Source organism: Gymnogyps californianus, unplaced genomic scaffold (assembly GCF_018139145.2).
Source record: "Gymnogyps californianus isolate 813 unplaced genomic scaffold, ASM1813914v2 HiC_scaffold_54, whole genome shotgun sequence".
In the NCBI taxonomy this organism is placed as follows: domain Eukaryota; kingdom Metazoa; phylum Chordata; class Aves; order Accipitriformes; family Cathartidae; genus Gymnogyps; species Gymnogyps californianus.
The window spans coordinates 64,207-91,324 of NW_026114444.1; the positions used below are offsets into that span (position 1 = coordinate 64,207).

At 50.5% G+C, this 27,118-nt stretch overlaps 2 protein-coding genes across 2 annotated transcripts; one reads left to right on the forward strand and one right to left on the reverse strand.

Annotated features, from left to right (window-relative positions):
• Positions 1-973: 973 nt before the first annotated feature.
• Positions 974-4,350, reverse strand: LOC127028989 (B-cell differentiation antigen CD72-like). Its single transcript, XM_050914669.1, has 7 exons — positions 4,266-4,350; positions 4,082-4,180; positions 3,758-3,847; positions 2,884-3,198; positions 2,480-2,628; positions 1,994-2,145; positions 974-1,112 (listed from the first exon to the last, which is right to left on the reverse strand). The coding sequence occupies exons 1-7, from the start codon at positions 4,348-4,350 to the stop codon at positions 974-976; spliced, it is 1,029 nt and encodes a 342-aa protein (XP_050770626.1).
• Positions 4,351-5,111: 761 nt separating this feature from the next.
• On the forward strand, positions 5,112-26,213 carry LOC127028981 (unconventional myosin-VIIa-like). The gene is given in 13 exon segments (XM_050914662.1): positions 5,112-5,298; positions 15,427-15,598; positions 15,765-15,771; positions 15,946-16,020; positions 16,287-16,394; positions 16,396-16,416; positions 17,671-17,779; positions 19,027-19,143; positions 19,583-19,683; positions 20,134-20,220; positions 20,399-20,464; positions 25,964-26,083; positions 26,202-26,213. Coding segments are annotated over 13 exon segments (1,182 nt in total).
• Positions 26,214-27,118: the final 905 nt, after the last annotated feature.

Below are 27,118 nucleotides of genomic sequence, written 5' to 3' on the forward strand. Positions count from 1 at the left end.
ATAGTACAATCCTAAAGGTCACTGCTGTACTTCCTAATTAGCAAAAAAACCCCAACTGCCAGCCCAGGCGCCAGCCAGTTCAGGTGCAGCTTCTTTCCTTTGCCAAGGCTGTTGCTTGCTGGGTTGCCTGAAAGCCAGGGCCAAGCTGCTCCCGGGATGGGGCCAGGCAGAAAGTCCCTGCCGTGGGGAGGGGACCTGGCCGGGTGTGGGGCTGTGCTGTCCCCTGCTCCCGCATCCTTGCATCCCACACCACAGCTCGCTCCATGCTGGGACTGTTGCACGGCTGCAGCACTGAGCATCAGGGCTTGCTCCACTCTGTGGCCGGGTCTGGGCTCCCCATGGTGTGCCAGCCCCTGTGCTCAGGAAGACCCAGTATACCCTGTGCAGGTGTGGGGCTGAGCTGTGGGGCCCATACCACTCTGTTGAAGCATGTCGGCTGGGGGGAAACAGTCACTGCCACTGCTTCCCCCAGCCTGCGTGATGCCCAAGCATCACTGTGGCCAGAAGAGCAGGCGGGAAGGACCTAGGTGGCCCTGGGCAGGGGTCTGCAAGAGGGAAGGGGGTTGCTTGCGTGGAAGGGACATCCAGGCAGGGGTGCAGCGAGGCTGAAGCAGAGGCGGCGTGGGGCGCAGGTGCTGCAAGGGAAGGCAGAGGATGAGGGTGAGGTGCTGCACAGCCTCCCAGCATGCAGTGAGACTGGGAAGGCAGCTTGCAAAGGGGTTTCCCCATCTTGCCCCTTTGCTGCCCCACAGCTTGAGGGGGGTCTCTTGAGCTACGCAGACCAGGGACTGCATGGGGATGTACCTACATCCCTCTCTCTTTCCTGCCAAGCCAGGGGTCAACATGCCCCACGCAGAGGCTCAGGCTCCCCACTTTCCTCCACGCACACCCCATGGGCTCCACGCACCCCGGGGCATGGCAGAGCCTGGCATGAGCACACTCACCACAGTGGTGCCAGAGCCAGCGACCATTGTCATATGAAAGGGGAGCTCAGCCCTGCTGCCGTCTCGCAGATCCAGAGGTGCAGGTCATCAGGACCAGCACACTGGGTGGGTTTGATGTTCCCGCAGCTTATTATGGCACAGGACCCGTTCAACTTTGACTGCCATGGCCTGGATGGGGAAATGGCACATCAGGGGGCTGCCACCGCCCTATCCACCATCCCCTGCTGAGGCTGCAGGCAGCCGGGGCCGCTGACAAGTTCCCTCTTGCATGCTCGCTGGGAGGGGTTGAATGCTGCAGCCAAAGGGGGATCCCCCAGTCCTCCCCTACTGATTTCACAGGCTGAAGCCTCATCCTGAGGTTTGCATTACTTGTGACTCCCTTTAGCCTCCCCCGCTGCTTGAATCTCAGCCTCGCAGCTGGGGGATATTTCATCCTGCAGTGCCCAGTGATGGGGAGAGCCCGGTCCTCCCCGAGGGCACATGGATAGCTGGAGGAGCTGCCCATCTGGCAGCTGCAGCACTGCCCTGAGATGTGGGCTGAGGATGGAGGGGCAGGCAGCGAGCAGGGGCTGGGTACCCAGCACCCAGGCCAGACAGGTCTGTTCCTCCCCACTGCTCTCAGACACCGCAAGAGGAAGCGGTGGTGAGCCAGGGAGGGGTGCACATGGCGGGGAGGAGCCCAGGACTCTCTGCAGGTGGGAAGGCTTGATTTCCCCTCGAGGAGGACTGGGAGGCACGTGGGTGATAGAGGTGGTGCTTGAATGCTTTGTCTAGACCCCAAATAAAACTTGCAGTTTCTTTTGTCCCCTCTCGCTGCCTCCTGCTCACGCAAGCCCTGCACGTGCCCCCCAAGGCTTGACTGTCCCTTTGCACGGCCTTCGAGCATCTCATCACACCACTGCACCTGCCTCCCCTTGGTCTCAGCTGCTTTGATGCTCTTTGTTGCCCAGTGCTTGTGCCTGGAGCTGGGTACCATTGGGATTTAAAATGCTTCCTAAAGCTGTGCTGGAGGAGAGGGGGTTTTGGCAAGAGGCTGTGCCACCAGGTACCTTTCGTAAAGGGAACCATCCACCCAGAACCAGGCGTCCGAGACCCCCTCGCCGTCCAGGTCCCCTTCCTCCAGCCAGCCATAGTCGTACCAGGGGAAGCTGCTCTTCTGCAGCCCAATCCAGTACGGGATGTCTGCATTCTTCAGGAAGGTCTGGGGAAGGGGAAAAAGGGCCTTTTCGTGGCTTTTCCACAGCGTCTATGGACTGTGGTGTCTGTGGGGGTGGCTGTCTCCCCAAGGAGCCCTGGGGCCAGAGCTCCATGAGGCAGGACAGCTGAGCAGCCCTGGTGCCCTGCTCCAGCCTGGGCAGCATCCAGGGGTGCCAGAGCCTCTCCACCCACATCTACCACCAGCCATGTGCTCCAGTGATTGACCTTGCACCCTCCAATGTTTGGCAGGGTAGGGGCCCCCAGAGCCGTGCTGGCCCATCTGGGGAGCCCAGGGCTGGATGCACCAGCTCCTGCCCTCAGCTCCCCCAGCACCCTACCAGCACAGTCCAGCGACTCCAGGATTTGGTGACCAGGAGCTGAGAAAATTTCTTCTTGCACTCGTCTCTGCTGTCCTCCCATGTCTTCTTCTCCGATGAGATGAAGAGGCATTTGACCCTGTACAGCAGCCAGTCTGAGGGGCAGCAGTCTGGGGGCAGGGGCACAGTTCAGGTGCTTGCTCAGCCACAGATGCCCGAGGGGGCCCAGCCTGGACTGGGAACAGCCCCCACATCTCCCAGCAGACATCACAGGCTCAGCCTCTGCGCCAGGCATAGCTTCAGCCTTTGGACCATCCCATCCCACCATGTGGCCAAAAAGCTAGTGCCTGTCCCTCGGCACTGCATCTGCTGAGGGGTGCTGGGGTCCCCTGGGGCACCCCATCCCTGGTCCACCATTGCCCTACCTATAGCCATGCAGGAGCGCAGGATGGCCACAGTGCTCTCGCTGTTGTTGAGCTTCCCCTGCACCTCCTGCATCTCCTTCTCCGTCTTCCCCAGGACACCCATGACGTGCGCCAGCTCAGCGTTCAGGCTCCCCAGCTCCAGCTGGCTGCTGTTGCCCTCCCGCCACGCTCGCTGTAGCTCCGCTCTGGCCCATGCCAGCTCCAGCCACGTCTGCTCCAGGCTCTGCTCCCGCATGCTCACCTCCTGCGAGAGGCGGCTCCACTCGGCCACGTGCTCACGGGAGGCATCCCGCAGGCTGCGGGTGACCTGCCAGTCTGGGGACAGGCTGGGTGAGCTGGGGCATGGGGATGGGACAGCCTGGGCAGGGGGACATGGGACTGACCCTGCTCAGGGGGTAATGTGGGCATGGCTGGGTCAGGCAGGGCAGGACAAGGCAGGGAGGTGTCCATGCTGGATGGGAAAGGATGGGAAAGAAACGGCAGGGAAGTGTATGGTCAGGAGCTGGGCAGGACCTGGCAGGAGAGAGCAGGGAAAGGCAGGACAGGGTGTAGGAGCAGACAGAGCATGGCAGGGACAGGGAGAGTGCAGCAATACAAGGCTGGGCAAGGCCTGGAAGGGAAGGGAAAGAAGCAGAAAGGGAGAACAAGGTGTGGAAGATGGGTGATGGGAGGCAAGGGAGGCACCCATGACATGCAAGGGATACAGGACAGCGTGGGCAGATGGGGCAGAGGGACCTAGCCCCAAGCAACATGTGTGGGCATCCCTCTATTCACCCACTTATTCACCTGCAACACACACCCCAGCCCAGCTGCCTCCCCCTCCCTGTGCTGCCCAGCCACCCCAGTCCCGACAGTGCCCACCCCCTTGACTCACAGCAAGCCCCCAGGGTTGCGGTGGCCACCAGCAGCAGCAGGCAGGTTGCCAGCAGCCCCACAGGGATGCACCACCACCAGGACCAGCGCCCTGCAAGACACAACCGACCACGGGCATCACCTGCTGCCACCTCCAACTGGGAACCAGGAAACCCCTGGCAGTCCCCAGACTTCCTGCCTGCAGGCAGCAGAATGGCAGCATGATGGCACAGGTGGCACAGTGTGGGTGCTTCCTCTCTTCAAGGACGGGAGTGGGAGCACTCTGAAACACCACCCACTACTCGCACTAGGACCTCCCCAGGTCCCCTGGACTCCAGCTGGGCACTCACCTGGGCTGGGCTGGGCCGGGCCCCGTCCCCATCCTGTCCCACTGGCGCCAGCTGCACATTCTCGTAGGGACTCTCTGCCTCGTCCATGCTGAGGGCTGTTGGAGGAAGGCAGGGGAGAGTGGCTGAGTCCATGAGGCTGGGCATGGCGGGGGCATCAGGGGTGTTCCCATGGGCTCTCACCTGCCTCCAGCACCTGGCTGGCCATGCTCAGGCCCCCCATCACTTTGGCAAACCTCAGGTCAGCATAAACCATGCTCTGAGCCATGTGGGCAAGCACTGGGCAAGCCCTAAGCCCTGCTGGCTCTCACCCTGCTGGCTCCCACCCTGCCTTTGGGATGCCTTTCAGGGATGGTCCTGCTCCCCAGTGATTGCACCGTCTCTCGGGGTGCAAAGGAGAAGTGCAGCTGACATCTGCAGAAGCAGAAGTTTGCTCTGAGCTGTAGCAGATGGGACCAGCAATGCATGGCTGTGGGGACCAGCACCCTCTCATTGGTCCCAGCACCTCCAGTCCCTCCTCTCCCACGCCCTGAAAGTGCTCATGGTCCCCCCGGGCATGCGGCAGGGCCAGGGCAGCGCAGCCTGAGGTCAGGGCACTGGCAGAGCAAGGACGGACCCAAATCCCGGGCCAGGGGAGAGCTGGAGGAGAGCAGGGCCAGCCTGGACACAGGAGCACATTGCCCTGGGGCCAGCCCCGTGGAGGGCTGAAGGTCTCTGTGGATGCAGATTTCCCCTCCCAGCCTCTGGGAATGGGAATTTCCCCATGATGTAGCTTGTGCCGCTGCCTCTCATCCTCTCCCTGGTCCCCTCCTAGAAGACCTTGGCTCTGGCATCACTCCAACCCCCCACCAGAGAGTTGCAGAGAGCAATGACACCCACTTTGCCTTCCCTTCCCCAGACCACAACCCCAGCACTCACAGCATCTCCTCCTTGGTCCCAACCTCCAGCCCCTCAGCATCTCAGAGGCGTCTACTGAACCACATCCAGAGAAAGGCACGTTTCGGAGAGGGGCACTGAGCTGGGGACCAGATGGACACAGATGGACACAGCCAGTTCCTGGGACAGGACTGGAGGTGTGCAGGGGTGCTGGTGGAGTACAGCATTGAAAGACCACTCTCCATCATCTCTACAAGAGTAGAAGTACTTTATGACAGGAGAAAGGCAAAAATCATGGCCAACTTCAAAGAGGGCAAGAAGGAGGTTTGGAAAGCTAAAGGTTGAGCAGCTTCCACCCAATCCCCAGTAAAGAGATGGGGCACGACCTGGGCACATGGTGCTCCAGGCCCAGGAAAGACATGGTGGTGGCTGGGGGGAGCCCAGTGGGATTTACCAAGGGCAAGTGGCACCTGCCTGACCTGCCTGCCTGCTGCCATGGGAGCACTGGGCTGGGGACGAGGGGACAGCAATGGGGGCCATTTATTGTGACCCTTCGACATCTGGGACATAGTTCCTGTCGTGGTTTAACCCCAGCCGGCCACTAAGCACCACGCAGCTGCTCGCTCACTCCCCCCACCCAGTGGGATGGGGGACAGAATCAAAAAAAAAACCAACCTCATGGGCTGAGATAAAGACAGTTTAATAGGACAGAAAGGAAGGAAAATAATGATGATGATGATAATAATAATAATACAATAATAATACTAAAAGAATTAAACTATACAAAGCAAGTGATACACAAGGCAATTGCTCACCACTCGCCGACCGATGCCCAGTTAGTTCCCGAGCCGCGATCCGCCCCTCCCAGCCAACTCCCCCCAGTTTATATACTGGGCATGACGTTCCATGGTATGGAACAGCCCTTTGGCCAGTTTGGGTCAGCTGTCCTGGCGGTGTCCCCTCCCAGCTTCTTGTGCCCCTCCAGCCTTCTTGCTGGCTGGGCAGGAGAAGCTGGAAAATCCTTGACTTAGTATAAACACTACTTAGCAACAACTGAAAACATCAGGGTGTTATCAATCAACAGTATTCTCACCCTAAATCCAAAACCCAGCACTATACCAGCTACTAGGAAGAAAATTAACTCTGTCCTAGCCGAAACCAGGACAGTATCCACCCCTTATTCTATACCATTGACTTGTCCTGGTTTCGGCTGGGACAGAGTTAACTCTCTTCTTAGTAGCTGGTACAGTGCTGGGTTTTGGATTTAGTGTGAGAATGATGTTGATAACACGCTGATGGTTTAGTTGTTGCTAAGGAGCGCTTATCTCAAGCCAAGGACTTTTCAGTTTCCCATGCTCTGCCAGCAAGCAGGTGTGCAAGAAGCTGGGAGGGAGCATGGCCAGGGCAGCTGACCCCAACTAGCCAAAGGGCTATTCCATGCCATGGAACCTCATGCCCAGTATATAAACTGGGGGGAGTTGGCCGGGAGGGGTGGATTGCTGCTCGGGGATCAGTCAGCGGGTGGTGAGCAATTGCCTTGTGCATCAGTGGGGGGTTTTTTTTGGTGTTTTTTTTCCCTCTCCTTTTCTTTTTTTTATATTCCTTTTCATTACTACTATTCTTATATTTCATTATTATTATTGTTAGTATTATAATTTACTTTAGTTATTAAACCGCTCTTATCTCAATCCATGACTTTTACCTTTTTTCCCGATTCTCCTTCCCATTCCACCAGGAGCAGGGGGGGCGGGACAGGGACTGAAGGAGAAGCTGCATGGTGCTTGGCTGCTGGCTGGGGTTAAACCACGACACTACATCATGTCCAGGTCCCACACTTTCTGATACATTTTCAATTAATCACCACCACTTTTCCTGTCTTTTGATACATATACACACAGATATCATTCCCTTAATCTACAGGCCTTTAAAATGTCCATTTAAATGTCCCTTTAAAATGTCTGTTGAGTTCATTCAGTCCATGACTTTGGGCTCCATCTGTCATAACAGTCTGTCTGGGCAGGAGGGATGGTGCAAAGTCCGCTCAGTCGGCAGAGCAGGATCGGGCTTCGGTGTGGTGCGGCGGGCGGGTGACATTGGGCGCAGCAGGAGGATGGTGTGTGGTGTTGGATTGTTGCATGCTGCAGTCAGTCCTGGTTCCATCACTACTGCGCTTCGCTCGGTTTTATCAAAGTTCATCCTTCATTAATTTGGGTGATTCTTCCTGTAATACCATTGATATAGCAACTATAGCAGTGACGACACACGGTGGCAGGGTTATTTAGCAATCAACATCATACCATTTAATCTATTGGCTGTTCTCACCTAAAACCAAATCCCCTTGAGGCACACATCGGACTTCCCCATCCTTCCGCATCACCCACCAAGTGCACCCAGGCCCTTGAGCAAAAGCGATCCCACGAATGGGTTTGCCTTTGCCTGAGGCAGGAGTGACCCAGACTGTTTTCCCTAGCATATTTTTCATGTGCGCCACAGGGACGTTATCCCCTTCTACAGCCCGTAAAAGTTCTGATTGGGCGGGGCCAGCCCGATTGGCAGATCCTCTAGTGTTGACTAACCAGGGGGCCTTTGCTAGATGTGTGTCCCAATGTCTGAAGGTCCCAGCCCCCATTGCTCTCAATGTAGTCTTTAACAACCCATTGTATCGCTCGATTTTCCCGGAGGCATGACAGGGGATGTGATATACCCACTCAGTGCCGTGCTCTTTGGCCCAGGTGTCTATGAGGTGGTTTCGGAAATGAGTCCCCTTGTCTGACTCGATCCTTTCTGGGGTGCCATGTCGCCATAAGACTTGCTTCTCAAGGCCCAGGATAGCGTTCCGGGCGGTGGCATGGGGCACGGGATATGTTCCCAGCCAGCCGGTGGTTGCTTGTCATATAGGACTCCATACAGCCGCCTTCCACCTCCGATGCTTTCCCACAATGCGACAGGACCCATCAGTGAACAGGGCATATTGCCTCTCACTTTCTGGCAGTTTATTATACAGTGGGGCCTCTTCAGCACGCGTCACCTCCTCCTCTGGCGATATTCCAACATCTTTGCCTTCTGGCCAGTCCGTGATCACTTCCAAAATTCCCGGGCGCCTGGGGTTTCCTGGTCGACTTCGTTGTGTGATCAGTGCAACCCACTTACTCCAGGTGGCATCAGTTGCATGATGTGTAGAAGGGAACCTTCCCTTTGAACACCCAGCCCAGCACCGGCAGTCGGGGTGCTAACAGGAGCTGTGCTTCAGTACCAACCGCTTCCGAGGCAGCTCGAACTCCTTCATATGCTGCCAGTATCTCCTTTTCAGTTGGAGTATAGCGGGCCTCAGATCCCCGATATCCCCGACTCCAAAACCCTAGGGGTCGGCCTCGGGTCTCCCCGGGTGCTTTCTGCCAGAGACTCCAGGTAGGGCCATTCTCCCCGGCTGCGGTGTAGAGCACATTTTTCTCATCTGGTCCTGCCCGGACCGGCCCAAGGGCTACTGCATGAACTGTCTCCCGTTTAATCTGTTCAAAGGCTTGTTGTTGCTCAGGGCCCCATTTGAAATCGTTCCTCTTCCGGGTCACTTGATAGAGAGGGCTTACAATCAGACTGTAATTTGGAATGTGCATTCTCCAAAAACCCACAACCCCTAAGAAAGCTTGCGTTTCCTGTTTACTAGTCGGTGGAGACGTAGCTGCTATTTTGTTGATCACATCCATTGGGATGTGACGACGTCCATCTTGCCATTTCATTCCTAAAAACTGGATCTCCTGTGCGGGTCCCTTCACCTTACTCTGTTTTATGGCAAAACCGGCTTTCAGAAGGATTTGGATTATTTTCTCCCCTTTCTCAAAAACTTCTTCTGCTGTGTTGCCCCATACGATGATGTCATCAATGTCTTGCAGGTGTTCTGGAGCTTCACCCTGTTCCAGTGCATTTTGGATCAGGCCATGGCAAATGGTGGGGCTGTGTTTCCACCCCTGGGGCAGTCGATTCCAGGTGTACTGGACGCCCCTCCAAGCGAAAGCAAACTGCGGCCGGCACTCTGCTGCCAAAGGGATTGAGAAAAATGCATTAGCGATATCAGTTGTGGCGTACCACTTGGCTGCCTTTGACTCCAGTTCGTATTGAAGTTCCAGCATGCCTGGCACGGCCGCACTCAGCGGCGGCGTGACTTCATTCAGGCCACGATAGCCTACTGTTAGTCTCCGCTCTCCGTTAGACTTTCGCACTGGCCAAATGGGGCTGTTAAAGGGTGAGCGAGTCCTGCTGATCACCCCTTGGCTCTCCAGTCGACGAATCAGCGTATGGATGGGAATCAGGGAGTCTCGGCTGGTGCGATATTGCCGCCGGTGCACCGCTGTGGTAGCGATCGGCACCCGTTGTTCTTTGACCCTCAGCAACCCCACAACCGAAGGGTCCTCCGAGAGACCGGGCAAGGTGGACAACTGTTCAATTCCCTCCGTCTCCAAGGCAGCCATACCAAAGGCCCGCCGGTACCCCGTTGGGTCCTTGAAATACCCTCTCCGGAGATAACCTATGCCAAGGATGCATGGGGCCTCTGGGCCAGTCACAATGGGGTGTTTCTGCCACTCATTCCCAGTTAGGCTCACTTCAGCCTCCAATACAGTGAGCTGTTGGGATCCCCCTGTCACCCCAGAAATACAGATGGGTTCTGCCCCTTTATAGCTTGATGGCATTAGAGTACACTGTGCCCCGGTGTCCACTAGAGCCTTGTACTCCTGTGGGTCTGATGTGCCAGGCCATCGGATCCACACAGTCCAGTAAACCCGGTTGTCCCCTTCCTCCGCCTGGCTGGAGGCAGGGCCCCTCTAGTCCTGGTCAGAGTGTTCGTTACTCACTTCTTGTAAAAATGACTTAGAGGTCCCTTCAAGAGGGTCAGAAGCTCTTCTACTCTGTCTGGGAAACTGCCGCTGGAAACTGGAGTGGCATCTTTCCTGGAAGAATCCCCTTTTGTGGTGTTTTTCCTTTCAGTTCACATACCCGTGCATCTAGGGTCAACGTAGGTTTTCCATCCCACTTCCTCATGTCCTCTCCGTGGTCACGCAGGTAAAACCACAGGGTACCCCGTGGTGTGTACCTTCTGTATTCTCTCTCTTGAGCAGAGGAACGCTCACTCCTAATAGCTGCGATATTGGTCCGTACAGGTGGGGAGTAGGACTTTTTGATCAGTTCCATCAGTTTTTCGGACTTTTTGGACAGTTTTTCCACAGCCGAGACGCAGGCTCGTAGGGAGGAAGAGAGACTTCCTTCATATTGCCGGAGTTGGCGAGCCATTTCATCCACCATCAGTGCCTCTTCGTCTTTCCAGGTCAGTACTGCCAATGGGTCAGCATACGACGATGGCGCGCTCCGTACAAACTTCCGCCACATGGGTCGTGTGCAGTGGACTTTGTCTGGATCTCTGGGTAATTGTGCACCGTCCGGGTCATAATAAATCATCTCTAGCACGGCTAATTCCCTCAGGTACTGAATACCTCTTTCCATGGAGGTCCACTTGCCTGGGTGACATATAACGTCTTCCTTGAAGGGGTACCTTTCCTTCACACCTGACAGGAGTCGCCTCCAGAGGCTGAGGGCTTGTGTCCCTTTTCCAATCGCCTTGTCAATGCCCCCTTCCCTAGAAAGGGATCCCAGCTGCTTGGCTTCCCTACCCTCTAATTCCAGGCTACTAGCCCCATTGTCCCAGCAGCGGAGCAGCCAGGTGAGAATGTGCTCGCCTGGACGACGGCTGAAGCCTTTTCGCATATCCCGCAGCTCACTCAGGGATAGGGATCGGGTGATTACCTCTGGTTCTGCCTCTTCCTCCTGTTCTCGTGATGGCCCTGGTTCATCTTCATCCCTCACTAAGCGAACTGATTTTTTTGTGTATTTCTTCTTCTGTACAGAGGCGACTGATACCGGCACAGGGTGGTTCTCTGGTTCAGCCGCAGTGCCTGTCGCAGGGGTCGGAGTAGCCGCAGTGCCTGTCGCAGGGGTTGGAGTAGCCACCGTGTCTGTTGCAGAGGTCAGAGTAGCCACCATGTCTGTTGTGGGGGTTGGAGTAGCCGCTTTGCCTGTCGCCGGAATTGGAGTAGCCGCTGTGTCTGTTGCAGGGGTTGGAGTAGCCGCAGTATCTGTCGGTCTGTTTTCCCTCCCTTCCCCCTGAGGATGCTGCACAGTATCGAGCAGTGTTTGGTAGATACTGGCCAGGGCCCAGCACAGTGCGATAAGTTGTGCCTCTTTGGAATAGCCACAGCATTTTCCTTTCAAATATTCTATCACTTCATCAGGGTCCTGTAGTTGTTCGGGAGTGAAGTTCCAAACCATTGGAGGTGAGAAGTTCTCTAGATACCTGCCCATGTTCTCCCACATGCCATGCCACCCATGGCTATCCAGCCTCGGGGCAGATCTCTGGGTGGTATTCTTAAATAGCTGTTTAACCCTAAACAAGACCTGGAACACATTCAGGAGACATAGCAATAGGAACATGCTGGTTTGAACATCCCAAGGATATTCAAAATTCTCAAGAGCTACTGTAATTTGCCTGGAGGAGAAGGGGAAGCTGAAGAAAGGTGTCTCCCCCGTGGACTGGCTCTCTGAGGAGAAAAGGTACAAGGTGTAATTATTAATAGTTTCTGATAGATGGCTCCCGAAGTACGGAGGTGACGGCAATGCTGAGTACAAACACCTGATTAGTTCCACGACCAGCAATTCTATCGTATCATAAGCCAGTGTTACAAAGTACAACATGATAACTCTGGCCCAGTTCCCACGGGTGATAAACAGCACAGCAGGGAGCATATACTGCAAGTAAGGTATCACATAACGCACCTTTAAGAACAAGCACGCCAACCTTGAGAGCAAATACATCAACATTGTGACCAGCAACTATTGAACTAATATAATGAATGCTTATAACAAATTTGTTCTAACACATTCCAGTCAGATCTGTCGTTATCTCGAACCCTTCGAGCCCCACGTTGGGTGCCAAAAAGGACTGTCATGGTTTCACCCCAGCTGGCAACTAAGCACCACGCAGCCACTCGCTCACTCCCCCCACCCAGTGGGATGGGGGAGAGAATCGAAAAAAAAAAAACCAAACCCAAGACACCTCGTGGGTTGAGATAAAGACAGTTTAATAGGACAGAAAGGAAGGAAAATAATGATGATGATAATAATAATAACAAAATGACAATAATACTACTAAAAGAATTAGACTATACAAAACCAGTGATGCACAAGGCAATTGCTCACCACCCGCTGACCGATGCCCCAGCAGCGATCCACCCCTCCCGGCCAACTCCCCCCAGTTTATATACTGGGCAGGATGCCATATGGTATGGAACAGCCCTTTGGCCAGTTTGGGTCAGCTGTCCTGGCGGTGTCCCCTCCCAGCTTCTTGTGCCCCTCCAGCCTTCTTGCTGGCTGGGCAGGAGAAGCTGAAAAATCCTTGACTTAGGATAAACACTACTTAGCAACAACTGAAAACATCAGGGTGTTATCAATCAACAGTATTCTCACCCTAAATCCAAAACACTGCACTATACCAGCTACTGGGAAGAAAATTAACTCTGTCCCAGCTGAAACCAGGACAGACCTGGTTGCCATTACTGAAACTTGGCGGGACGAATCCCATGACTAGAGTGCAGCTATCGATGGCTAGAAGCTGTTCAGAAGGGACGGGCGAGGAAGGAGGGCGGAGGGGTTGCCCTCTTTGTCAAGAAATGGATAGATTGTGAAGAGCTGTCTCTGAAGAATAGCCACGAGCAGGTTGAAAGCTTATGGGTAAGAATTAGAGACTGAGGCAACAAAGGGAACCTTGTGGTTGGTGTTCACTACAGGCCACCGGATCAAGGGGAGCCTATTGATGAAGCCTTCTTACTCCAGCTACAGGAGGCATCGCACTCGCAGGCTCTCGTCCTGCTGGGGGACTTCAACCACCCTGACATCTGCTGGAAAAGTAGCACAGCCAGCTGTAGTCAATCCAGGAGACTCCTGGAGTGCATTGAGGATAACTTCTTAAGACAGCCCTACCAGAGGGGATGCGATACTGGACCTGATGGTCACCAACGCAAGTGAGCTAATCGGTGACATTGATTGGAAGCAGCCTGGGCTGCAGTGATCATGCACTGGTGGAGTTCGCAGTCCTGAGGGATATGGGTCAGGCGAAGAGTAAAGTCAGGACCCCGAATTTTAGGAAAGCAAACTTCCAGCTGTTCAAGGAGTTAGACAACGGGACCCCCTGGGAAACTGCCCTCAGGGACAAGGGAGCAGAACAGAGCTGGCAGATCTTTAAGGACGCTTTCCATAGAGCGCAAGAGCTCTCGATCCCCAGGTGTAAGAAATCAGGAAAGGAAGGCAAGAGACTGGCATAGATGAGTCAAGACCTGCTGGTCAAACTAAAAGGCAAGAAGGAAATGCATGGGCAGTGGAAGCAGGGACAGGTATCCTGGGAAGAGTATAGGGACGCTGCCCGGTTGTGTAGGGATGGGGTCAGGAAGGCCAAGGTGCGGCTGGAGCTGAACTTGACAAGGGATGCAAAGAATAATAAGAAGGGCTTCTACAGGTATGTCAGCCAGAAAAGGAAGGTCAAAGAAAGTGTACTCCCCCTGATGAACACGACTGGCAAACTGGTAACAACAGACGAGGAGAAGGCTGAGGTACTCAACAACTTTTTTGCCTCAGTCTTCACTGGCAACGTCTCTTCCCACACCTCTCGAGTGGATGGACCTCAAGGCAGGGACTGGGGGAGCAAAGTCCCTCCCACTGTAAGAGAAGATCAGGTTTGTGACCACCTGAGGAACCTGAACATACAGAAGTCTATGGGACCTGATGAGATGCATCCCAGAGTCCTGAGGGAATTGGCTGATGGAGTTGCCAAGCCACTCTCCATGATATTTGAAAAGTCACGGCAGTCAGGTGAAGTCCCCGGTGACTGGAAAAAAGGGAAACATTGCACCCATTTTAAAAAAGGGTAGAAAGGAGGACCCTGGGAACTACTGACCTGTCAGCCTCACCTCTGTGCCTGGGAAGATCATGGAACAGATCCTCCTAGAAGCTATGATAAGGTACATGGAGGACAGGGAGGTGATTCAAGACAGCCAGCATGGCTTCACCAAGGGCAAGTCTTGCCTGACCAACCTAGTGGCCTTCTATGATGGAGTGACTGCATCAGTGGCCAAGGGAAGAGCTACGGATGTTGTCTATCTGGACTTCTGTAAGGCCTTTGACATGGTCCCCCACAACATCCTTCTCTCTAAATTGGAGAGATAGGGATTTGATGGACGGACTGTTCGGTGGATGGGGAATTGGCTGGATGGTCACATCCAGAAGGTAGTGGTCAACGGCTCAACATCCAGATGGAGATCGGTGACAAGTGGTGTCCCTCAGGGGTCCGTATTGGGACCAGTACTGTTTAATAACTTCATCAATGACATAGACAGTGGGATCGAGTGCACCCTCAGCAAGTTTGCAGATGACACCAAGCTGAGTGGGTGCAGTTGACATGCCTGAGGGACAGGAATGCCATCCAGAGGGACCTGGACAAGCTCGAGAAGTGGGCCCATGTGAACCTCATGAGGTTCAACAAGGCCGAGTGCAAGGTCCTGCACCTGGGTTGGGGCAACCCCTGGTATCAATACAGGCTGGGGGATGAAGGGATTGAGAGCAGCCCTGTGGAGAAGGACTTGGGGGTACTGGTGGATGAAAAGCTGGACATGATCCAGCAATGTGCGCTTGCAACCCAGAAAGCCAACTGTATCCTGGGCTGCATCAAAAGAAGCGTAACCAGCAGGTCGAGGGAGGAGATTCTGCCCCTCCCTCTATTCCGCTCTCGTGAGACCCCACCTGGAGTACTGCATCCAGCTCTGGAGTCCTCAGCACAGGAAAGACATGGACCTGTTGGAGCAGGTCCAGAGGAGGGCCACAAAAATGATCAGAAGGATGGAACACCTCCCCTATGAGGAAAGGCTGAGAGAGTTGGGGTTGTTCAGCCTGGAGAAGAGAAGGCTCTGGGGAGACCTCATTGCTGCCTTTCAATATTTAAAGGGGGCTTCTAAGAAAGATAGGGACAGACTTTTTAGTAGGGCCTGTAGCAATAGGACAAGGGGCAATGGTTTTAAACTAAAAGAGGGTAGATTTAGACTAGATATAAGGAAGAAATTCTTTACTGTGAGGGTGGTGAAACACTGGCACAGGTTGCCCAGAGAGGTGGGAGATGCCCCATCCCTGGAAACATTCAAGGTCAGGTTGGACAGGGCTCTGAGCAACCTGATCTAGTGGAAGATGTCCCTGCTCATTGCAGGGAGGGTTGGACTAGATGACCTTTAAAGGTCCCTTCCAACCCAAACTGTTCTATGATTCTATGAAAGTTTAGACAACTCCATGCTCCTGTCACAAATAAGAGATGCGGGACAGCTCAGTCAGCTTCACGTCCCCAAGTGCAAAGTTTACCCTGTCACCTTCTTGTGTGCAGTGTGAGGTGCAAAGCTGAGTGAGTACCTGTTAGAGAAGTCACGGGTAGTGCAACAAGATACTGGGGAGAGGAATTTCCATATCCTCTACTACATGTTTGCTGGACTCTCTTCAGAGGAGAAAGAGATGTATGGGCTATTCGATCCTTCACTCTACAGGTACTTCAAAGGCAGACCCTAGTTTAGTCTTCATGATGGGGGGTGGAGGGGGAAGCAACATAATGGAGCCTATGCCTCTGCCCTATGGCTCTACCTGTAGAGCCTGGCATAGGTAAACAAATGAAGGGAAGCTGGAGTGGGATCTGAATGGAGCTACATGAAGAGATCTTGTGGATCATCATGGAAGCTGGGAGGTCTGGAGTCTCTGTTGCATTACCTTGGAAAAGTTTCTTTCACCCTTTCATGTCTTCACTGCTTCTGATCTGCCTTGTTCCTTTGGGGTAGGATTGACTTGCTGTGCTGATTGTGTGACGATTTTGTATGGGATATACACTTTCTCAGGTACATAAGTACGATTTCGTACACAGGATGTAGCTCAGCGCTGGAAGCACAAATACCAAGAGGTGTGCAATGCTCTTGACATGGTGGGCTTCCAAGAACAGGTCAGTTCTAGGGTCGTTTCATTTCCATCTGTGCTTCCTGCAGGCATAGGGTTTCTTTCTGGCTGCTGTTTTGAAGATCAGTCCTATTTCTCTCCCTTCTGGATTTTCCATGTTGCTTCCAAATCACCTGAATCTGTCAGACTTTGTGTAGAGCCTTTTCACACAGGCTGCCTGTGCCTTTCCCTCACCTCTCCACCTTCTGGGGCCTCCATGTTGTATATGTTACATGCTGATAGGTTTTCAGTCGCCCTTCTTGTGTGTTTTAGGAGCAAGTGGACACGCAGGCAATCTTGGCTGGTGTGTTGTCTCTGGGCAACGTGACCTTTGAGCCTCAGGAGAGGAACAGGTCTGTAAAAGTGAGTGAAGCCTCCCGGGGGATGGCTGAAGGCTGCAGCGGTGAGTTGCAAGAAGAGTTGACAGAAACCTTATGGATGTGATTTTGGTTCCCACTGGCAGTGTGACTGCAGGAGCTGCTCCTGCCAGAGATGGCAGGGGACGTTTCTGCCTCAGAGTATGGATACTCCTGAGGAACAAGGAGTTTTTCCAGAAATGCACAGTATGACCCCATGACTACCTTTGTGTTCACTGCTGTTGATGCCCAAAGAGACACTTCCCAGCTTCTATTTCTTGTGTATCTAGGACCAGTGTCTTGCATATGGCGATACTACACATGCATTGTTTGTTGACTTCATATAATGCAAGCTTTTTAAAATCAAATGTTATATGTTACTAAGTGTGATGCCTTGGAGAAATTCAGGTGTGCAGTATCTGAACACTAGTTTTGTGGTTTAGACAGATCTTGTCCAAGGATACCACCTTAACTGCTATCAGTTTTTGTTGGTAATCCTGAATTAAACTTTCTACTATTTCACATGAAATTATCACAGATTAAGAAGTATATATTCCCCAGGACCATCCCATTTTTATTATATAGGATGGATACATTATCCTGCTTTGTTAACAACACAGAACAGAAAAATGTAACCTATTTCTGCCTTTTCTATATCTTTTTATTTTGACCTGTTTGAAATCCTAGCACCCTTGGTTTTTGGTTTCACTCCCATCTCTTTGCCTGTTTCCCTCCTACACCATACCTGAAACAACCACCTACATCTGTTCAGCAGCCAACTTCTTTTTGTTTTCTTAAAATCTGTTCCTTGGTTTTTGCCCACGGGAGGGGGATTCCTGTTAAAGCAATCACTGAGGAGTTCAGTTGCATCTGAGTTCCCTTTGTTTCCTGTCTCTTGTGGGTTTGTGTGACTGTCTGCTGAAGCTGACACCTCAGCACTTGCACAGTCACCTCGGTGTGGTGCTGTTCAATAAGTCATTAAACCATTCAGCAGGGACTGGTGAGGCTCCCAAAGATGATGAAAGGTGGCAGCACTGGGAGAGCAAAACGGAAAGTATTTCAGAGAGCGCGCAAGAGTGAGCTTGGTCACTGCATGGGATAATGCAGATCTCAGAGTGTGCATCTGACTCCAGTGCTGCAAGATGTTATCAGTAATACTTATTTTACAGCGGAGCTCAAAGGCCTTAATCTGAATCATGGCCCCATTACACTGGGTGTCACACAGACACAAGGAGATACAATTCTCACATGTAGAATAAGGGTTTAGTATTTACTGTCCTCATCTATTTCCTCTCTCCCAGGGTCAGTTTGGAGTCCAAGAAGACGAACTGTTAAAATGCCTCACTTGTACAATGTCGGTGACCCGTGGTGAGCAGATTCAGCGTTTTCACGCCCAGCAGCAGGCAGAAGGTAAGAAACATAATGAATTGCAGATGTGCTGGCTAGAAAGACTGACCCATATTTGATGGAAGGGTATTCCCACACATGTGCAACTTCTTGGGAACAAAGATGTCTGTGCCACTTCCTCATTCGTCTTGCACAGAGGCAAGTATATCAGTGTTTGTCTGCTTAGTCTCTTACTGACATGTAGGACCATGAATGCTGCTTTTGTTTTATCTCCAGGAGACTGCAGAGATTAAATGAGAAACCAAGGAATTATCCTTGCTTTCTCCCTCAATCCAGCCTAGAAGAAAACTGTAGGTATTTGTACAAAAGAGGGGAAGGCTCCTGTAGCAGAGTGCTGGCAGTGTGCAGAGCTCTAGGTAGTAGATGGAGAAATAACTGAGAGAATCAGTGAGATATAGCACAGTATCAGGGAAGGAGTGAGATGAAAGGGAAGTATGTTAAAGTAACAAGCGCAAGGTGTTATTTTCCCTTTCAATAAGAAAAGAAAATAATCCAAGATAATCTGCACAAAAAGGTTCAGTTAAAATAAAAGTGTTTTTTTTTTAAAAAAAAGCATGAAATCCCAGGATTCCTAGATTATTGCTTAAAACAAATGGAAGAAAAAAGTGCAAACGGCAAATTATCTAGTTCCGCTTACCCAAATGTCTTCTCTTGCATTTCTCTAGACAATAAAATAAACATCTCCCATCAGTAGGTGCATCATGCAGTAGGTCATGTTGATTTGGTCTCCTTCTTCTTAGAATGTCAGCAAGTTTTCCATCAATTGCATCCTCTTCTTGCCCACAGTGTTTAAACACTTTGCAGCTGTGGGCCAGGTGGAACAGAACCATTCAATTTTCCAAGTACAACTTGGAGCTTCTCGCTTGGTTTAGCTGTGAGGGGATCCATATTCAGTAGACCTGCAGAGGGGAAAGCAAGTCTCTGGATATTCTAAAAAATGGCTGGACTTTTTTGGAAATGAAATTTTCCATTTTAGATGGTCTCACAAGTGCCCTAGTATGCCATATCTGATCTTGTAGAAAGATTGTGAAGATGTCTGAATGAAGATTTCTGAATGAAAGAGCTCTGTGTGAGCTTGCAGAGGGCAGGGACGATCAGACAGATATCTAATGTTTATCTGATCTTTAAAATAGCTTCATAAACCACTAAACATTGTCGCTAGAGGTGAATGTGTTGAGCCAGCTTGCGTGCTGTGTTCCCTACTCTCCTCGGAGCCCTTCAGTTGAGCCACTGTCATTCTCTCTGTGCAGATGCTCAGGACTCCATTGCAAAGGTGGCATATGGCCGAGTATTTGGCTGGATCGTTTGCAAGATCAATGAGCTGCTGGCTGAGAATGTGGATCCTGAGGTGGAGCTGAGGGAGATAGGTGAGTTCTGCCTGCCTTGCTCCTGTTCTGTCCTCAAATGTGCATCCCTCAGCCATGATGAAGGAAAGGCACAATATGAGGTTTCACAGAGATTGCGTGCAGGGCTCCATTTTCAAAAATGTGATCGTTGGAGATACTAGTCAGCAGCATGAAGTCTGTAGGGCCTCAGCCAACTCTGGGCAGTTGGTTGGTCTAAAGCAACTGTGAGACTGTAGTTCTGGGGCACTCTGGCTTTGCAGAGGAGCTGGGGGTTAGAGTGGGATTTCTCCTAACTAGTTCTCCAAGGGGAGTTATGGGAGAGGTGCCACTGGTGACTTGGCTGGGAGTTCCATGTGCCACAAGAGCTGGGTGATGGGAGATTTAGTTGTGTGTTGGGGTATGCAGCTATCTGCAGGGATGGTCTGCAGGCTCCATGGTGCACTCATCTTCCCTCTTTTAGGTATCTTGGATATTTTTGGGTTTGAAAACTTTGCAGTGAATCGTTTTGAACAGCTTTGCATAAATTTGGCCAATGAGCAGCTGCAGCAGTTCTTCAACCATGTAAGTCTGCTGTGGGTGATCTCACCTTGCATGGCAGGGAAAGCAGAGCACTGATCTACCTGGCATATGAAGGAGAGCTTGGGGAAAAACAGGTCTATTGTCTGGAAGGGCAGAAATGGTGATTAGTGAAGCAGGGTAGAGAGCAGCAACCTTCTCTGCTGTGGCAGAGGAGCCACTGGTGCAGGGAAGGAAGAAGTAGAAGGGTCAAGCAATGACCAAAGTTGGCAGAGCAGGGACACTTAGACTCTGAGAAGTGTTCCTGCTTTATGCACCAGCATCAGTGAGTGACAAACTTATGGAAGAGCATGCAGAACAGCAGTTTCATCTTGGGCCTCTGATGCCATGGGTGAGAGCCACACCTCTGTCCTCTGCTCAGGGTGGGAAGGAAGATGTTTGGGGTTGTCTAACCAAGTCTGCTGGGTGCTCCAACCTCTGTTTTTTCTGTCTCAGCACATTTTCCAACTGGAGCAGGCTGCCTATAGGGAAGAAGGGCTGCCTTGGGAGACTATCACATTCAACAATAATGAACCTATTCTGGTGAGCAATAAGAGGACTGACAGAAGAGAGGTGCTCCATCCAGCCAAGAGAGGACTCTTGCTCTTTCTATCATGGGGAGGAGATGCACCTGGGAAGAACCTCTTCAAAGGGTGGTGTAGGTGAGAGTGGATGCCCTGTACTGCTTTAGGTATGTGTAATGTCTCTCCTTTCCCTGCAGAATCTGCTCCTGGCCAAGCCACTTGGGCTGCTGTCTCTTCTGGATGAACAGAGTGCATTCCCTCAGGTATGCATGAGAGAGAGGGCAGAGAAAATGGTGTGGGGAATGTAGCAATAAATATCTGGGCTGCAGAGAGAGCTCTTATGTTGGAGTGTGACTATAAAGAGCAGGATGAGCAGAGTTGTCCCTATGTGTGACTGATGAGACAGGACAGCCAGATCAGGGACAGTCTAATGATACCGGCATCCCTGTGGAGAGTCAGAGAGAGAGTACAGTACGAAACTTGCACAGCCAAGGCCACTTCCAACCCTTTGTCTTGCTTCCACGTGCCCTGATCAGGTCTCTGTTGCAGCCTTATAGTTTGATTACAAAATCTGCTTTCTTGCAGGCAACTGATAAGATGTTTGTGGATAAACTAAACAGCAGCTTTAAAGGGAATTTACACTTCCAACCAGGCTGAGGCCGTGTTTTGGGCTTCAGCATCATTCACTATGCTGGGAAGGTTATGTACTGTTTGCAGGAAGAATGCTGTTGCAATGTATGTAGGAGGGGGGAAATGTGTTGCTTGACAAATAAGGCTTTGAAGTTAAGGAGATGATATAACAGAAATAATGTGTTCCCAGGGAGTTGCTTCCTAGGGTTCCCTGGGAGCTCTGTAGAAGGTATAGGAAGAGAGGACCCCTGAGGAAAGCGGGGCTTCCTCTGGGAAGCATAGGGTATTACAAGAATCTGCTGTACTCATCATCACTCTATTAGAGCTCTAGTCTTAAAATAGTCCTTTATAAAATAAAAGCCCTGCATCCACTGTGCAGCACCAAAGGACAGTCTAATGGCTTTACCTTTACCTATTGGGGTCCAGAGTATAGCAGTCATTATTTTATTGCAAGCACTGACGAACACATTGAGAGCAGCCAGGTAATTAATGTTTTGAAAATGGAGGCACTCATTTATACATTCAAATGGTAACTAAGCAGCTTGGGTTCTAGGACTATTGCATGTAACCTTACTGCTACCAATTTTGAAAGAAATGGCCCAAATACGTTGAATTGATTGGAGAAAATTTTTGGTGCAGTAGCAGAGATGAAAATCAGGTCATTGTAATATGTAATTTAGTAATCTAATCCCACAATTGTTGACTACTGTGGCATTATTATAATATTGTGACATTATTACAAAAATTAACACCTAACATAGAAAGGTGTCGTGGTTTAACCCCAGTCAGCAGCCAAGCACCACACAGCCGCTCCCTCACTCCCCATCCCCCCCCCGCTCCCAGTGGGATGGGGAGGAGAATCGGGAAAGAAGGCAGAACTCATGGGTTGAGATAAGAACAATTTAATAACTGAAGTAAAATATAATACTAACAATAATAATAATAATGAAATATAATCATAATAATAATAATAGTAATGAAAAGGAATATAACAAAAAAAGAAGGGGGGGGGAAGGAAAAAACCCCAGTGATGCACAATGCAATTGCTCACCACCCGCTGACCGATGCCCGAGCCGTGATCTGCGCCTCCCGGCCAACTCCCCCCAGTTTATATACTGGGCATGAGGTTCCATGGCATGGAATAGCCCTTTGGCTAGTTGGGGTCAGCTGCCCTGGCCATGCTCCCTCCCAGCTTCTTGCACACCTGCTTGCTGGCAGAGCATGGGAAACTGGAAAGTCCTTGGCTTAAGATAAGCGCTCCTTAGCAACAACTAAACCATCAGCGTGTTATCAACATCGTTCTCACCCTAAATCCAAAACCCAGCACTGTACCAGCTACTAAGAAGAGAGTTAACTCTGTCCCAGCCGAAACCAGGACAAAAGGAGAATGGCAGACTGGAGATGAGAAAGGGAGCAAGAGAAACAAGGGGATGCATGACAACAGGAGGGAAGCCTATTCAAAGGGAAGAGGGGGAGAGCAAGGAAAAGAGTGAAGCATAAACCAAAAGTAAATGAAACTTCATAATCAAGGAAAGCAGAACAAGAAAGGGTGAATGTCTCAGTGTTGTGCTGCACTTCTGTGGTTCTAATGCCTCAGTGCCATCCTCTGGGTTTTGTTCCTCAGGATTTGCATCTGAATGGGGTGCATATGCATTTACAGAATTCACTTGCAAGCCAGTGTACATTCAGTTTAACAGTTGCTCCTGGCAAGCTGTGGAGGTGGCTTTCGCAGCAAGCCTGTGAGCACTGCTGGCCTTAGTGACTTGCTGCTCTTTCCCCTAGGTACAATATACTGCTGGGGGCTTTCTAGAGAAGAAGGGAGACACCTTGCCAGCCAATGTTCATGGCCTCTTCATCAACAGCATCACCCCCTTGCTCAGTGTGCTGTTCACAGGCAAGTCCCTCTGTTACAATAAGATATCCCATATGAATCAGGGCCCACCTTGGCAAGAGCTAAGTGTGGGGATGAGGCTCATGTACTACGAATGTGTTTCACAGCTGGCAGCCTCGGGGAGACTCTGGGAAGGCTGCAGCCTGGAGTGGGGCTGCTGGCATATACCGAGCTGTCGGAGCTGTTTGTTCCCCTTGGTACCTAGGCACGATAGCAGGAATAGCCTTCAGAGATGTTCTTCCTGTGGAATTGAAGGGCCACTGCATAGGCATAGTTCTGACCACAAGCTTGACCTTCTTTACAGATGCTAGTTACAGCAGAGCCTGCTCTTTCCAGGGATCAGTTTTTGGTTAATTGCTGTCTTTTTGCTGAAGCAGGATGTGAGTTTTCCCATCAGAAAGACCTCCTGGGATCTACCCAGTAGATTTTCTAGCCAGCATCTTTTGGTTTGACCATGGCTGGAAAGCAAGGCAGGTTGTATCCTCTTCCAGAGAATTAGCTACTGCTCAGATGTCTTCCCTCAGATCAGATAGCCCATCTTCTCCAGGGCCAGTGCAGGACTGTCTCTACTGGCCCTTTCCATATGTTCTGTTCTTGTCTAGAAATGAAGGTGGACAAAGCCATAGCTCCTAACTGTTCACACTGAAAATAGAGTGCTGTAGAGCAAGCACATGAGTGTAGAGATGATCCTTTTTGAACACATTTTGTTTTTCAGGTACAACTTGTTAAAAAAACTCTGAGGTCGTGCATTATTTCTCTCCCACCGCTACACTCCCTTTTTCCAGTTATTGATAAACCTTCAGAGTCTCCAAAGCTTCTATGAAAGTAAACGTTTAAAGAAAAGTCAGGTGGATACTTCCTTGGAATTTCTCTGGCTGAACACAGTGCTTCTGGTGCAGAATTTTTTGTTGTTGTTGTTGTTCTGTTCAGTCCAAGCCACTTCCTGGGATTTACAAGTAACTGATGAATTTCATTTCTATTCTCTGCTGTGTTTTTCAGCTCTTCTGCTCAGGAATATCTTTCTTTTTTACCACTTCCTCACTGTTACTGAAGATACTTAGTCTAGTTCCAACTCTTTGAAAGTTCATAAACAGCAGAGATAACCTGTTCTCAGTGCAGATTGGTTGTCCAGTCCTGGGCAACTGGCTGTAGGTGGCCCTGCTGAGCAAAGGGTCATCTGCCAGAGCTCAGATGACCTCCAGAGGTCTCTTCTAACCTCAACCATTCTGTGTTTCTATGATTCACATAAGACCATTGCATCAAGGGTGTGCAAGACTGTCATTACATCCTTCAGTAAATTCAACTTCCCCGAATTTTTCATCTTGTCACTGAATGAGTTTTAAGTTATCTGATTTTATATAATCTCCCACGTTGACTGCTGTAGGTGAGCTTCCCATTTGCTATCTATACTTTTTTTTCTGCATTGTTAGATGCCTATTGTTGATGATATTTTTTTTGAAGGTCATTTAGGGTTGTTCAATAACCTGATTGCCTTGTCTTCTCAGTGGCAGAAAATAATATTGCCTGGATTGTATGCTTCGTATATTTGCATTTTCTTCTCCCTTTCTTTAGCTCTTTCCTTGTATTTCCAGATGGTGAAACCTAAAGTCCTGTCTGTGATTCAGTATTTGTAGGGAAACTTGTGTGTGAAGTGAAGTTTGAATGTTTAGATGTGGTTGATTGTGAGCAAAGGTACAAAATTAACTATTGTCTCTGTTCTTCCAGCCACTATCTCCAGGATGGGGACACTGATGCCTCATGTGAAAGCCAAGGTATTGCACTTCAGGTCCACATGACAATCGATAAATGATGGCATAGTTACCTGATATTTATTATTTGAGAAACTGGCTGAAAATGAGAACAGACAGGAATTAGTTGAAAATAAGAGCAGACAGCAATCTGCTTGCAACGATTTCTCCTTTGTTTTTTTACAGGGTTTTCTGCTTGCCTCTACTGTCACCTGACACTAAGGGGACAGACAGGTTCTTTTAGGGAACCTTGGCAGAATGATGACAGCACTAAGTTGTAGTTACAATTAAAGCTTTATTTTCTTAACAGGATTTTATGATTAGCATAGCACAGAATTTATAATCAGAATAGCACAGGATTTCTATAAGCAGAATCAGCGTAGTACAATTTTATAAGTAGCGTAGTACAGAATTTTATAGCACCGCTTAGCTTATGGTTTCTAATCACCTGGACCCTCTGCAGATCGGGTCAAATCTTAATATTTGGTTTGCTGTATCAGCATAACAATCCTAATCTAGACTCGAAAATCATATAAAAGAATACAAGTCACTCAGTCCTCGGAGGAAGCAGACAACAGTGGAGGCATCCCTGGCCACCAGGGGGTCATGGGTCTCACTGTCCAGCAGCAGTTCTGGTCCACATTCCCCACTTAGGACTTGTAACTGCTTGATTTTATAGACAGTGCCCTGTGTGCTGTTATGCTTCCCTGTTCTGTGACGGGGTCATCACCACCACCTGGTTGGCCGGGTGCCTGGGACCTTCAAGGCCGGTAAGAAGGGGAGTAGTTGGCCTGGCGCCCAGGAATCTTGAGACTGGTAAGGAGGGGAAGAAGAAATCTGTTTGGTTTGTCTACTTGGTTCACAGGACCTTCAGGGCCTGAGAATGAGGGGAAAGGGAATGAATACGTGACCCACTCGGTCACAGAGAATGGCCATTTGCCTTATAAAATGGCGTTAGTTATGCTAACCATATTACCAGGAGTTGGGAGCAGGGTGTACCAGTCACACTCTACTGATATGTTTAACTTTTCTTCCCTCCCCTGAAATCCATTCTCTCTCCTTTTTGCCATCTGCTTTCCAGCAGAGCTCTTTGGATGGCAATCAAGCTCTCCTTCCAGGAGTAATCCTTTTGTTTGGGTCTGGTTTCAGGTCATACCAGGAGCAGACGACAAGTTCAACAGCACACAAAAGCAGTCTGTCTGAGCTCAGTTCCAGGTAAAGTATTGCTGCCCTGCAGCGCCCCTTGAGATGAGTGCAGTGATATTTTCATGAGAGCTTTCAGCCTGCTAAGTATAGTTAAAGCATCCAGCATGTAGACAGGGGTTTTTCTGGGTGCCAAGCACAGCTGATCATGGTGGGAGTGACCCAGTTGTTGTCAAAGCCTGGGAAGTTGCTGTGGGGTGGGAAAACAGTTCTTACTGCAGGATATTGCACGCTGGGCTCTGGCAGTGTTTTGGCTTGCTGGACTGTTGATCTTTCTCTGCCCTCACCAGCATTCCCTGATGGTGCTCATGGAGAGGATGTATTCTGCCAACCCCCACTTTGTGTGCTGTATAAAGCCCAACAGCCAGAAGGAGCCAAGTGTGGTGAACAGCCAGGTGGTGCTGCAGCAGGTGAGGAAAAGCAGTGTCCTTTACAGGTACTTCTGCCATGTTTCAGTGGGGAGGGCAGACCCCACTGAAAGGCTGTGGAGATAGCTGGAAGCTGACTGGTCTGAGTCTCTTCTTGCAGGAGAAAGAGTAGGCACACTTTTTATGCATGTAAAGGTTCTGGGTACTTGGTTGTTTTTGTGACACAGACTGCTAGGTCCAGGTTTTGCAATCTTAGTTCTCTCCCATTTCTTTTTCATTAATGCAATGAGATCTGCTTGTCAGGTACTAGGGTTCATCTTTGCATCTCCTGGATGGGAACTGGTACAGACAGTACTCCAGGAAAAAATGATGCTTCCTGGAGGAGACTGTTCTCACCCATCGGCCAGGGCAACTCTGAATAGGAGCCAAGATGGGATCGCTTTGATAGGAGCTGATATGTGTTGATATGACTGTCTTTGGATATTGTGTCAGGTCTGAGATCCAGACACTTTAAAGAATATTGAAAATTATTAGAAGAGTTCAGAAAGCTCTGTGGCCTGTTTAATGTATATAAGAAAGGATAGGATTAAGAGGGAAGTTCATCTGTGCCTCAGCTTGCACTTTCTACCTTTTCTCCTCGGGGAGCCAACCTATTGGGGAGACATCTTCCCACATCTTCCCTTTCTCTGCCAGGTTAATTGCAATAGCATTGGAGGAGTTTGTAAATTATGAATCTCCTTGGGATGTTGAACTCAGCATGGTCCTATTGCTAGGAATCAGCCTGATCCTGAATGTGGTTCAGGTCTTGTTTAGGGTTAAACAACTATTTCAAAATACCACCCAGAGATCAGCTCCCGCGACAAGCACTGCAGCTACTCCAACCCCCGGAAGTGTGGCTACTCAAACCGCAATGACAGACACTGTGGCTACTCCAACCCCCACAACTGCGGCTACTCCGACCCCTGCGACAGGCACTGCGGCTGAACCAGAGAACCAACCTGTGCCGGTATCAGTCGCCTCTGTACAGAAGAAGAAATACACAAAAAAATCAGTTCGCTTAGTGAGGGATGAAGATGA

What these genes read in the sequence shown, in the direction of transcription:
- LOC127028989 (XM_050914669.1), bottom strand. Translation starts at nt 4,350, where the DNA reads ATGGCTCAGAGCATGGTTTATGCTGACCTGAGGTTTGCCAAAGTGATG. An exon ending in CGCAACCCTGGGGGCTTGCT is followed by an intron (nt 3,199 to 3,757) that starts GTGAGTCAAGGG and finishes GCCTGTCCCCAG; the next exon opens with ACTGGCAGGTCACCCGCAGC. An exon ending in GGAGTCGCTGGACTGTGCTG is followed by an intron (nt 2,146 to 2,479) that starts GTAGGGTGCTGG and finishes CCCCTTCCCCAG; the next exon opens with ACCTTCCTGAAGAATGCAGA.